The 14,367-nt window shown below is 41.2% G+C and overlaps 1 protein-coding gene across 2 annotated transcripts in view; it reads left to right on the top strand.

Annotated features, from left to right (window-relative positions):
* The window catches only part of rab28 (RAB28, member RAS oncogene family), a 29,241-nt gene extending 15,636 nt beyond the window's left edge, over positions 1-13,605 (top strand). Inside the window, exons 5-8 of one of the 2 annotated variants that reach the window (XM_034139639.1) lie at positions 7,276-7,379; positions 7,477-7,554; positions 10,796-10,897; positions 12,675-12,763. In XM_034139639.1, the coding sequence (XP_033995530.1) occupies positions 7,276-7,379; positions 7,477-7,554; positions 10,796-10,891 (278 nt within the window). In that variant the 3' untranslated portion in view covers positions 10,892-10,897; positions 12,675-12,763. Of the gene's footprint in view, positions 1-7,275; positions 7,380-7,476; positions 7,555-10,795; positions 10,898-12,674 lie in introns of both variants that reach the window. The other variant, XM_034139644.1, reaches the window with a different exon arrangement.
* Positions 13,606-14,367: the final 762 nt, after the last annotated feature.

Here is a 14,367-nt window from a genome sequence, read left to right as displayed (position 1 = left end):
TGGCAAGTCATGGGCCATTTGAGTTTCACAGCTTAGCCACCTGACCTGAGTGCAGCCTGGAACCCTCATCACGCTCAGGCTTCACTTTATTTCTCTGCTTCACAACATTGATATGGAGGAATTCCTGGAAGGGGCCTTGCTGACAAGGGGTTGGGTAAATAACTGATTGATCTGGATCCACAGGCATTTATTTTAAATATATGGGAAATATCAACATATTTTTTCTCTCCTTTTTAGCTGAATCTACTTGTTTGTGGTGTGAACTATTACATCACTGTCTTTGCATACTTCTCCTGCTTCAGGTTTTTAACTTGTTTGCTCAGGCAGTCATGAGCAGAACTCACTCCCCATGTTACAGTTCACTGCTGCGGCTTGATGTGAAATATGCAGGCCGGTCCAACGCATCATTGCTCGTAGGAAGACTTTATAATTATGAATAGACCTATAGTGATGCGATGCATACGATTACGAAGGCTCCCATGTGCTCCGTATAATTATTATAGCTCATAGTTACGCTGCCGGCTCACAGAGGCATGTATTACAGCTCGGCCATAAAAGTCCACTTAGTTTAACAGCAACAGGAGAGCTCGGAGGACATGGCCAGTGAAACCAAGGGCAGCGTCTTGTGCGGTCGGCTCAGAGTTGGGCCTTTTGTTCACTTTTCATGAGTCCTGGGAGCCCGTTAACCCAGGCTGCGAGGCCATGTTTTACTGAAGCAGTGACAGGCCGGTACTCCAGCTCTCTGCAGAGCTACCGCTGGACACTCTCTCTGTTTTACATTCCCTGACCGGAGAGGAAGAGCACATTGTTTTACAAGCCGCCGCGGAGTATCTGATTATGTTTAAAAGTGTGAATGCGCGTGTGCGTGTCTGCACATCGTTTCATGAAGAGCGATCAAATGACAAGATGAGCTGTGATCAATGAGCTGTCGACAGAACACTTCTGACCTAGTGGAAAGCGAGTCCCCAGACGGTCCCGGCCCGTTTCAGGCCACCGGGGCAGGGGCACCGCGGCACAAAGAGCGCTCTGTCTCTGTCAGGAGTCCCACAGGGCTCCTGCACGGGCCCCGCTCACCTCCACAACACCGGGCTACTAACAGCACTTCATCTGTCTGTCCTCACTCAGAAAAAGTCATGATAATATTATTAGCTTTCCTTCAAGTTCTAATACACTGATAATTATCCCTAATTATTCCACCACAAGTTATATTCACACAAATCTAGTTATACAATGTCCAAAGTCAGTATAGAATGGGCCACACATTGATGACATATTATGCAATTGTACTAATGCAGAAATGATTATTGAATACAAAAATAATTAAGACTTTCAGTTATATATAACAGTTACATAAAAATGATTTCCAATTGAGATGTTCCATTCCCTCTGAAAATATACATCAACTACTGTAAACAAAACGCACACTGTTCAGATCTAATACAAAACTATTTCTGGGACGATTCTGTATAATACTGTAGCCAGCACTTTTTTGAAGGAGAATAATTAATATTGTTTACACTTACATTATGGTGTCCATATTTATAATACGCGTACAGACCTATCCCGCCCTTCATATTTCAAAATACTTTTTATGAGCTCTCACCAAGTCATGTAAACCAGTTGGACCCAATCATTTAAATGCTTCACATAAATTCTACTAGTCATTTTTTTTATTAGCCACTGGTGTTGTGAAAGTTAAATCAATGTCTTACTCAATCAGACATCACCCAGAATGATTCATTATAATTTCTACTGACTTTTAAGGTAGTAAAGGTTTCCCCGTATCTTGTACCAGAACATTTAAAAGTAAATAAAATGTCACATGCAATTAAACTAACCAGTGAAACTATAAAATATTGAGGGAAAATGTTTCAGCTGCTTTTTCAGCCTCCTGCAGTTTAATATCCACTTATGATAGATTGTGAAAGTCTAATAATGAATAATTTCCCACTTGGTTTCTTTTGCAAGACAGAGTTGACCAAGAAAAATAAAACAAAGCAAAATCAGGCAATGCATTTACAGTATGAAGACTAAAATCAGCATAGGATAGACATAAGCCAGAGATTTTTAATTAATTTAATTTGTAGACTACTAGGGACTACTACTGGGGACGGGTGGCGCAGTGGTCTGTGCGTCTGATCATCAGATCAAGGGGGCGTTGGGGAACTCCAGTTCGCAACCCGCTCCCGCCGCCACTGCGTCAGGCCGTTGTGTCCTTGGGCAAGACACTTCACCCGAATTTGCTCCTGTGGGTATTGTCCACAGTACATGTATGATATGAATGTGTACTTGTAAAAGCGCCTCGATGACTTTGAGGTGTGAAGATGGCCGGTGTGGCGCTGTGCAATGATTATCAGATCAAGGGGGCGAAACCCGCCGCCGCTGCGTCTGTAAAGCCGTTGTGTCCTTGGGCAAGACACTTCACCTGAACTTGCTCCTGTGGGTATTGTCCACAGTAGACCATTACATGTATGTATGATCTGTATGTGTAATGTGTATCTGTAAAGCGCTTTGAGTCATTGATAAAGCGCTATAATAAATATAAGGATTATTATTATTATTATTATTATTATTACTATATTACTGTTGCAGAAAAAACATGAAGGTCCATACATTAGAGTAGATTATGGCTTGTGCAGATCATGGCTTGTGATCCAAGTAATGTTTAAGACATTTTGCTGAAGCATTTATGTAAAATAAAGTGAGACGTATAAGCACTTTAAGGCTATCTTCACTCTGCAACCCCTAGAGCTGATTAGAATGTGTTGCTCTGGTCCTATTTATTTCATTTTTTTCCCCGGCTGTTCACAGAGATTTTTAGTCTTGTATTTTTGTGTTGCAATGGCTGCAACACAAAAATACTTCTGTGCAGAGATGTATGTGGATGCAGAGGAGTCTGAGGCGTAAACATGAATCTCCATATAACCAAAACGGTCCAAAACCTGAAAGAAAAAGGTAATATTCTAGATTTCATTGAATGTCAGGGCTGCGGAAAAATCTTTGGGATGTATTGATACTTGCCAAGTGAAAAATGTGTTCAGACAGTTGTAAGTCAATTAGTTATGGGTTGGACATGGTTTGATAATCCTTGCCCTCACCAAACAGTCTGAATTGTTTCATGGTCGTCATTGAGGGGAAACTGAGGCAAACCCTCTTAACAGGGTCTTAAAGACATAGTGTGAGGTAATGTTGGAAGTGATAGATTCTCCCCTGGGGTTGATTAGGCTCAACCCTGTAACTTTCACTTAATGTGATATGACCCCTCAGAGCCCCACGTTTCTGACAACACACACACCCACCACACACAGACACATAGACACACATGTAGTTCACACATTCCACCCTCAGCCCTCAAACTCCCCACTGCACCCACTGCTGTTTAGTTTAAAACGAGGCTGCCGGCAATTAACTGTGTTATGTCAAGCTTATTCTCTGGCTGTTGCGCGCTGGGTAAACTGCTCCAATTGGTCCCCAGCAGCCGACTCGGCAGAACAGTAAGTAGGTGTCTCTGTTATCACAGCATGGTTTTAAAAAGCCCACTGAGGATCACACAGTGCGGTGTTGGGTTTCCAGGCTGGTTGGCCAACGTAGAGCTATTAGCGTATTGTTTTGCCTTGGCAACATGTGTTGGTGAACTGTAAAAGAAATAGTCACCCCTGAATTCTCACATCATCCACATTTGGCCCTCTTAATGTGTCAATGAGAATAACAATAGAGTGTCTGGAAATGCAAAGTATGTGCCAGTTGACTTTGGTTCTGGTGTGAATTTTCCCATTTAAAGCAAGAGTGAGGATGTTTTGTAAGAAGAAATAGCTCAAATCTTCAAATTAAAAGTTGTATTTAAAAAAAACAACATCATTAAATTAAGGTGGCCTATATTAGCATTATCCAGCAATTATCACCTGCTGCCACAGTGGCAGTTTAGCTAAATTAATGATACAGGTCGGGAGTGTTTCAAAAGGCTTTTAGTAATAACAGCTGCTTTACCAACCTTTTTCGTTAAAAGAGAGCAACATATTTATTTTTTACAATAGCTAGGCATCTTTTTCACGAGGGATTCATGTAATGTTATTCACTGGGTTGAAGTTTGGCTTTCATGACTTACTGGGAAAGGAATAAGACATTATTTATAAAAGTATTTATAGAAGTTGTACAATATTCAAAGATTTTTGGCAGATATCTCTTGAGAAGGTTTGTTTTCCAAATACCAGAGGACTAAGCTTAAGTAACAATACCTCTTCAGTTATTTTAAAGTCAGTTTTGGCAGATGTTTCTATTATTTAAGGGAGGTGATATCGCAACAGCGTTGGTTTGAGAGCATTTTCTGGCCAGATCCATCAAACCAAAATAAAACCTTATTTCTAATTCCAAGTTTTTAGTGACTCCAAGTCTGTGTGCTGTCAGGATAATCAGGTCTGCCACTGAGCAGAGTCTTTCCATGAAGGAGCTCAGCTGACATCCCCACAGACACTAACATGTGGAGAGGAGCCTTCATATTTTGCTCTCATTTGGTTGTGTTTCCTTCTATGTAATGGATCACCACAATAACAAATCAGATATTTACGGTAAAAGCCCAATTTGTCCGCCAGATATTAATCTCCAACTGTTGTCTTGTAATTCACCGCAATGACAGGCAGACCTTTTAAATAAACACCGACGGTGACCAGAGCGAGGGAGGGCCATCGCTCTTGGCGAGTGATGATCCTCTCCACTATCTCTATGTGCTCGGAGGACTAAACAGTTTATTTCGTGTTTGCAGTCACTTCCTCGGGGTTGTTAAGCTGATGTACAGTTTGACAGAAACAGAGGGAAACCAGATCATCGGAGGAAGATTGTCTTGACCTGATAAGTAGAAATGGGTACATTAGGGAGAAAAAGACTAAAACTGTGGGATTAGTCTTCAGTTTACAAAGACAAATGCCACATGCGAAACAATCTTTTGTGTGAGAACATGAAAGGAGTAGTTGTTCACAAATCATGGACTTAACAAATAACAAAAATAGGTCTGTCATTTTATTCATATCGGGGACATTTTGTAGATTTTTCTCTGGCTTTCTCTGTATCATCTGATCTTGACATTTTCCCTGAGTTCTTAAAATAGAAATCTGAACATCTACAATTCAATGACAACATGCCCAGAGACTCAAATCTGCAGCTGCTACACATCAGCTCGCACTTCATTTCATTTCTTACAGTTTGAATACTTCAACTCATATCCCCGCTGTTGTCACTGCTTACATAACAAATGACAATTATTTACACAGCACACACTTAAACTATCTTTGCTGCAACTTTAACTGAACTTATTGAACTGAAACTAATGCACTCGTTTACACTTCAATTGACACTGACCTCAATGTCAAATGCCTTTTAGCGACTACATTGCAACACCTAAAAATCATTAATGCTTAAAATGCTATACATCGCAAAGAAATTACATTGAAAATATTAACTTCTAAGGGTTTTCCACCTGCGATGTACTTAAGAAATAAGGCCTCTTCTAGTTTTGTTGAAGTTATTCCTTTTTTCTTGCCTACTTCTTCATTTCCCCTCCCCTTGGGGCCCACAGGCAGGAATCAGAAACCTCACTACACCTTTTTGACTAACAGTAACGTGCCTTCCTCAGCCCCTGAGCCACCATGTTAATGTTGGCTAATCTGACTGTCACACATGATTGATAACCTTTCCCAAGTGTGCAGGATCCAAAGGATTAGCAGTGTTTACTTCTAGTAGCATGCTGGGTACCTCCACTGTTAATGACTGGAATTAATAACCTGCTGACGCCTATGAGACAGCTCTGTTTATGTACAGGCCGAGACATGACAGTCTGCCCTGGACACTGAGTAGTGGTAAAAGTGTCTAACCCTGCCCAGAAAGGTTTGTGTTTATATGTCACTTATGACGACATGATGATGGTAATATTCGTTTGAGTCTAAAATGATTCTTTCCAAATGTAGTTCTTGTGGTCGTTGTGGATTGGCCTTTAACTTTTCTGGGTCATATGACTTACTGAGTTATTAATAATTCAGGATTAGTTCACTGTTTACAATTGTATGTATCTGTCTCCCTCTGGCTCTGCTTCTGGTTCTATCCCTCCCCCACACACACACACACACACACACACACACACACACACACACACACACACACACACACACACACACACACACACACACACACACACACACACACACACACACACACACACACACACACACACACACACACACACACACACACACACACACACACACACACACACACACACACACACACACACACACACACACACACACACACACACACACACACACACACACACACACACACACACACACACACACACAGGGGCATGAGAACGGGGTAAATCCTTGACAACTTCAATGAAACCTCACACAAAGAATAAAACTCGGGGGGACGAGAGAAACGCTACACCGTACAGTAGCCTGACCTCCTCCAGCTACCATAGACACGTACAAACTAGATACCGGGCGTGGCAGCCTTTCCGCACAAAGCCAGAAATAAAGAGCCAGGCTACTGCTTTCAGCTGCAAGACCCCCAGGTGACCTTCCTCATCGACCCCAGCATGACCCCATAGTGAGGAAGGAGAGAAGCAAAGCGCCCGGTATCACAGCACAGGAGTCGAATGCACATCACAATGGCTAAAGAGGAAGGCGTGTCATTGTGAGCTCACAGTAAATCAGCATGAAGGTGACAGTCCCAGTTCTTGGGCCTGACTGCCAACCTTAAAGGCAGACGCACCCATAAGTCAATCTGATTTCTCCATCCACGCTCTCACTGTGAGAGTAGCCTGAAGACTTTGGTCATCAACGTATTGTGTCTTAAGCATTTCTCCACAGCTGGGCTGGTTTGTCTGTTTCGGGTCAAATAGAGGTTCATGGCTTCGGGGTTCAACTGTACGAAGCTTACACCGAGGAATGTGTCACATCCAGCTTTTGGTAATGGACGCTCGAGGCTACTGAGACGATCATTTCCACTCTCAAACTCCCTGAAATGACCTCCTCCATAAATACAAATATTAAACTAGCAGCCGGGTTTGAAAGCAACATAACAATTGAATTATGCTTTGTTATACGTGCCTATTCTTTAACACTAGGCAGATCCCCTTCCATCTTAACTCAAGTGTAAACAGTTTTTTTTTTTGTTTATGTTCAGATACGTGACAGTCAACCCTGCAAGAGTGCTGTATAACCACCGCATAAATCTGTCTATCTTGTACGTTTTTTCACATGTCATGCTGTGTTTCGTCCACAGTCGACCTGGAGCACATGAGGACAGTGAAGGCTGACAAACACCAGCGTTTCTGCCAAGAGAACAGCCTCATCAGTCAGTTCGTATCCGCCAAGACAGGGGATTCAGTAAGTACCAGCTGATTCAATAAGTCACTATTTAAAGTACACAGTGACTTTGATTACTCCCAACGTGTCCTATTTTTCTTGTTATCTCTCCTGCTAGGTGTTCCTTTGTTTCCAGAGAGTGGCTGCTGAGATTCTTGGTGTAAAGCTAAACAAAGCAGAAATTGAGCAGTCCCAGGTGAGCCATGATGGCATCAAGGTCACTCCTCGAATGTCACCAAAAGCTCCATGCAGCGTTCATACTTTAAATTTGTTCCGAACAAGATAGAAATGGACACTCTGTTGGGAACCAGCCACTGTTCAAAGTGCTTTATTTACCAATATTTTGCTAAGTTACTTGAGAAGGTCCTAAGAAATATTATGTCAGATTAAGTTCTTAAACAGTAGATTTGTTTGTACCAGTGTCCTTATAATGATCAATCCCATTGTCCTTGTAAATTAAGCAGGTTATTCACAACTAAAGTGCCGTGTGCGCACTAAATAATAAGAATTAAGTCAAGAATGCCAGAATACAAGCCTGATGAAGGTTTTAAAACCAAACTTCGAAAATAATTACACTTAGATATCTCTAAAATGGATGAACTAATGCAGGGAGTGAATGCGACAATGCGACATATTTAGTAGCGCTAATAGTGGTTAAAAAAGAACATAAAATAGATGAATGGGATGCCATTACTCTTTAAGTGTTTAAAGGTGGGGTAGGTAAGTTTGAGAAACCGGCTCGAGTGCGCTAGAATTTGAAAATACACAACCGGAGAAAATCTGCCACTTCCTTACAGAGCCCCTCCTCCAACACACACGAACGCGCACATGACCAATGAGGGCACGAGATAAGTTTGTGCACAGATGGAAGGCTGACAGGCAGGTAGGCCATCCAGTTATTTTAGCCGGGCCGGCTAAAATGATTGGTCGTACTTTTTACAGTATTATGGCTTCCACAGATGACATTTTTTTATGGATTTGTTGTCAAAGCACTCAAGATATTCATTGCTATCGGGATGTTAAGAGCATTCCATGGAATATAACAAAAAGTGTATCTCGAGCCGGTTTCTCAAACTTACCTACCCCACCTTTAAGAGTCAATGAAAGTGTATTTCTTCTATTAGACCACAATGCTGTGTAAAATATGTAATACAATTCCTAGAGAATACTATAAATTAACAAATATTACTGTAATCTAAATTCTATATTACAGAAAATAATTAATAAATGTCAGAACATTTGTGAAAACTGCTTAAGTTGGTTTTAGGGACAGAAAAGTTGGTATATTTTCTTAAATGTAAAACAGATTGGTAAAAGAATGAACGTATCTGGTGATATTTACCCACTTCCTCTCTCCTAATATTACGTGCAGTGCTCCCTGAAGTTAAGGGAGGTCACAGTGAGTGTGTTAGGTCAGTGGAGGTCGCCACACACTGTAAAGGACCTTTTGTTGTGTAAACACGAGTTTGTTACGTCTGCCTCCTGTGATAGTCTACCTGCCACTGACACTGGCCATCTGCAAATAGACCCACATTGACCACATTAACGCATGAAGTCAGAGGTTAAAGGTAGTCCGTCGTAGGGGTGAGGAGGTTAGGATTGGCTGTCTGATTTATTTGGTTTATCTCCCACCGTTTTGGGCTGAAACGGGGTCTCAGCTTGCCATCCAGACCAAGGTGCCCAGTGGTGGCAGCTGTAGGATTTACAAGGTCACCTCCCCCAGAAGCATTAATCCTGGCTCTGATATGACCGCTTGGAGCCACACTGGCTGGGCAGTGGTTGATGAGCCTGGGGGCTACAGAGAGGTCAGGACCCCCAGAGAAGGGAGAGCATGTAAGGGAAACACTGGCCAAATTCTCAAGCCCCTCTCCCATCACCAACACGGCCGCTGACTAACTGAAAATGACTGTCGACTAATGGAGCTGTCCGTCTACTTTCTTCTTCCTCCCCTCCCTTGATAGCTCTGTCAATAAAGCAAAGTGCTTTTGCGTCTTCGCGGAAAAAAGGCTAGTTGACAGAAACGTAAAAAAGTCAACATTGTGAAGTGATTTTAGTTCCAAAATGATATGTATCAACTTCTGATACATGGTCATACTAAGTGTACTTTTTAGCAGCCAGCCCAGGTGACTAATGGACTCTAAAAAACATATGATCAAAATCAAGACGGCATTTAATTTTCATGTTCTGAGACCTTATTGCTTTTTGAGCTGCTTTGATTATTCCATCAGCAGAAAAAGAACCGGCAACTATTTAAATAATTGATTTAGCATTATTTCAGTTTCTTAGCCTCTCAAATATGATGATTCCCTGCTTTTCTACATAATATTAAACTGAATATCTCAGGCTTTGGGACTGAATAACAAGACATTCTCCAAAAGCCAAGGTTGCGTCTGAGCATCAGTCCAAAACACGTTTAAAATGTAAAACAGAGAAAAGCAGAAATATTAGTTTAAGTTGCAGACCCCAATTTTGTTTATTGACTAATAGAGAAATATATCCATTTCTTTCAGTTCATGTTTGGTACATTTTCCATCTAAAAAAGCACTCTCCATACACATTCCTAAAAGCTGAAGACGTTCAGAAATGAATATAGATCTGAGGCTCTTGGTGTAGCTGTGGGGCGAGCGAAGCCTCATTATCAGCTGTCAGCTTCAGAGAGCTGAACACGAGGGTCAGCACCCCCGACAGTATTGTATCTGCCGAGCAGCCCCTCCGTCATGCTCCTCTGTCGGTGGATCAGATAGCGAGGCCGGGATCACTCAAGGCTCCGACACCAGGCTTCGGCAGCTCGTTAATCAGACAGCCAACCAGGGCCTGCGTTCAGCCGCGTGCTCTGCTCTTAACGGTAATGCAGCCTGCCTCAGATTCAACTGCTGCCACATATAGCTTCAAAATACTTTACTAGGTGTCAATATATTTATAAAATAGTTCAACTCACTGCACATTGGTCATAAGAAAGGGATGTAGTGGCTTAAGCATCCAGAGGTACACATATAGCATTACATTAGATCACTTTAGACTTCCCTAGTCCACAGTTTTAATGCACCAGGATATACATAAGGCATAACTTTCCCTTTATTTTTGCCAAAGCAATTATCCTATTAAAAGATTGGAAAATGGGCAGTAGATAAATAGGCACATTTAAGTTGGATGTTCTGTTAGATATTAGATGGAAGATATGTCTTAATATTCTTGTCTTCACTTTCTGTTGGTGCACATTAATGTCATGCTTCACTTTTTTTGTCTGTTTCTCACATTTATTTTTCATTTTTTCTCAATCCATGACCCTTCCCTCATCGTCTCCTGTTCATTGTCCCCCCCCCCCCTCTTGGCTCTGGTCTGCATTGTTCCCACTGTCATCATCCTCTCTCATGTCTTTGTCCTTGTCGTTTTGCTTTCCTCCATCCCTCCACTGCTCTGCGTGTTGAACTGCTCAGATGATTGTGAAGGCTGAGCTGGTGGCGTACCCACAGGATGAAGGCCCAATTACACAAGAGAACAGCCAGCAAAGCAAAATATGTTCTGTTCAATAGTTGGAAGTATGTCTCCACAGTCGCAGATTTATTTCATCAGACCTTTGTTAGAGCTGTTAGAATCAGAGAACAGTTGCGTAGTTGTAGTAAGTACCACAGATATGTTAGATGTATTTTGTTCCTGTGGTTTAGATTAGAGCTTTAAAGGTCCCATGTCATGCTTTTCCGGTTATTACCCGTCCCCTTGTGTGTTATGAAGCTTTTTATGCATGTAAACGGTCTGCAGAGTCACAAACCCTCAAAGTACACCCTGTAGCGAATAAAACTCTAACACAGAAAAGACCTGTCTATGCTGCCCCAGAACGCCTCGTTGGACATTTCTCTTTTTCTTCCTGGGTACAGTGACGTGTCCATACCCAAATGGACCAATCCGTGGAGCCGTTCCTTCCTCACACACACACACTCAATCTTTTCTCAGCTGCAGCTCCACCGCTTTCTCCTCCCTGAGACGGCGGGACGCGGCGAGGCTGTGAGTCGGTGTGTGAGCACACACACAAACTCCCACCCAGGCTGCGGGTGTGTGTGTGTGTTCGGGCTGGTTTCGGGCTGGGTTTCGCTGTGTCTCGCTGTCTCGCAGACGGCCACTGGGCTCATAGGGAGGGGGGGGGCAGGAGCTCCAACAAGCCGTTTAGGACAGAGAGTGAATACACATACTATACAGAGATGCTGTATGAGAAACCAATGAGATTTTGGAAAATTGCACAATTTAAATCTATTCTAGTAGACCTCAACTATGGAAATATGATCAGTAGAAATGGCCATGACATGGGACCTTTAGAATAAAAAGAGAAACCCCATTATTACACCTCCTCCGTATATTGCCAAACTGTCTTATGAATCTCAGTTATATATCTGTGGATTTTGATCCCTCTATATATATATATACTAAAAAACAAATCACATTTTAATGTTTTGGGCGGTTTAATTATTCCCTTTAGTCACATGGGAATACAGATGTCACTCTCTTTTGTCTGAAGCTACAGCCAAAGGCCACTAGATTCATATTAATCGTATACAGACCGTTCTTATTATAAATCCATGATAGACACACAAGTGGAATTCACTCTCCTCATATTACCCTTAGCCCGTAAGCAAAGGAAGTCTTGTTTCCCAAGCTGTCTATTTCTTAAGTATTTCTTTATTAATAAAACATTTTCTTTTTAATTTCCGGTTTTATCTAACTGTAATAAACAGCAAATCTAATCCTTTTACCTGTAGTGCTTTTCAGCAATCCAGACTGTCCTGGTGTGAATTACCAAGTGTAGGAGATGTCTGCCTTCTCTCAGATATAATGGAGCTAGATGGTACTATTTTCTTAATAGTGCTCGTGGGTGTGGTTCGGTAGAAAGAAAACATTTCACACACATTAAAGTGCTCACAACAAGGTCTGTGGATTATCTTTAGTAACCGGGTCTTTGTCCCTGGAAAGAGACACTACATGCATAGCATCATCTAGTTCAATCATACTGGAGAAAAGGTCAAGTCTCTATAGGCGCTTTCACACCAAGTACTTTGCCGATTCTTTTGGTGTGAACGCAAAATTTCAAGAACTATCGGAACTATACTGGGAAAAGTACTCCGGTGTGAAAGCGCCTTATGTCTCAAACACTTGGTAACTCCCCCCAAAACAATGTCAATTGATAAATAACACTCAAGGTTATTGGTTTTTGAGTTGAACTGTCCCTGTAAACATGTGTGAGATTTAACACTGTGATTATTTGACTCTTTATTTGTGTTTTTGTGGCATCCTTTTGATTCTACATCTGTCTCTGTGTCTCTCCAGCGCGTGGTGAAGGCGGACATCGTGAACTACAGTCAGGACACCGTTGCCAGGACAGTCAACCCCCCCCGCAGCTCCATGTGTGTGTTGCAGTGACGCCTCCAGCAGTCACACACACACTTATACACACACAAAGTCACACTTAAAAATTGCCTTCAGTCAGTATTCCTCTGAAATGTGTTCAGAGTGTGTTCTCTGTTTTCCTGTGTGTCAGTCGTACGGGTGAGAAAAAGAACAGACTGTGTGGTTTTCAAGACCTTGGCCTCCAGTTCGGATATTTAGCAGGAACGATTTCTTGGGTGGTTCACCAAAAAGGAAACGGGACCTCTTTTTTTTCAAGTTTACACGCAGCTATGATTTAATTTCTATGATTCACCTTAACTAAATATAAAAATAAGACTTGATTATGTGTTAGTATGAAGCCTGTAGAACCCAAGTGTCAAGCTGAGCTGAAACGTACCACATTTCATTAGAAGTCTCTGCATAGCCTTATTCAACTGTCCGTTATAGAACAGAAGTTTGCATTTAAAATGGTTATGACGCATGAAAAGCTTCATAGGATCTCCATTTTGACCACATGTTATTAGCCTGTTAGGCAGTATGTGTATTGTTGTAGACGGTTGGGAAATTGTGCGTTTAACAAGTGAAAGTAGTTTCTACATGCTCGTACATGTTGGCATGATTTAATGTGTTGTCCACCTACAGAAATATCCGCCATATGTGTAAAATATGTATTTGTACAAGTAAAGCTGCTTTCATTGATGAGACGTGATCATCCTGTACATTCTCATCATGTAAACAAAATGTACGCTTTAAAAAAAAAAATTAAGAATGTACAGTTTTAAGTAAATGTTTAGTTTACCTTAAACAGTGACACAGTTGTGTTTCTAAATAAACATGCTACAAGGAAAACGTTTTTGCAGTGAATTTGTCGGTACATGATTTGTGATGTGATATTGTTTTTAGAGTAAGCTATTCTTATAAATAATAGGTGTGTTTTTTTTGTAAAGGTCTTATATGTATTTATTTTGCCTGCCATTAGCAGTGATGTTTTTCTTCATTCAATTGATGTCTGTTGGACAGGGACGTTATAGAGCTTGTTGATAAAAAGTATATATATGTGTGCAGGATTCAATTTAATCCTTCTTAAGGAGTCTCAGACCTTCTGCAAAGACCGCTAGCCACAGAAATGAACAAAAAGATCCTTTACCTAAGTCACTTCACTGGGAAAAAACACTGAACTGCGATTAAAAGTATTTTGTAAGTAGAACTATGCAAGTTTTCAGCCTGCAGGAAAATGATCCTGTGAGATGTATAGAAGTAATAGTATATAAAAAGCAGAAATTAAAATACTCAAGTAAAAGTTCCTCAAATGTACTTGAGCTTCTTAGTTATATTCCACCACTTCTAGGAACCTCATTGTCTCATAATAGGTGAGTTTTGATTCAAGCAAGAACTTAAATAAACCTAAAGAAAACAATCCTTTTCAATCCATCCATTGTCTTCAACTTATACAAGTTCAGGTTTCATCACATGGGAATTATTGTTCTATACTGCTGGGAAGTACTGAAAAAACATGTGAAATAATAATAAATAATTCTCAGCCACATCTTCCTAACCAGTTTTCTTTTAGACTTTCATTCTTACTCTTAAAAAAGTACTACAGTCTTATGTATGATCTCTGTGTCTTTTTCAA

This window comes from Trematomus bernacchii, unplaced genomic scaffold (assembly GCF_902827165.1).
Source record: "Trematomus bernacchii unplaced genomic scaffold, fTreBer1.1, whole genome shotgun sequence".
NCBI classification, from domain to species: domain Eukaryota; kingdom Metazoa; phylum Chordata; class Actinopteri; order Perciformes; family Nototheniidae; genus Trematomus; species Trematomus bernacchii.
The sequence above is the reverse complement of the archived record's forward strand: the minus strand, read 5'-3'. Positions and strand labels throughout refer to the sequence as shown.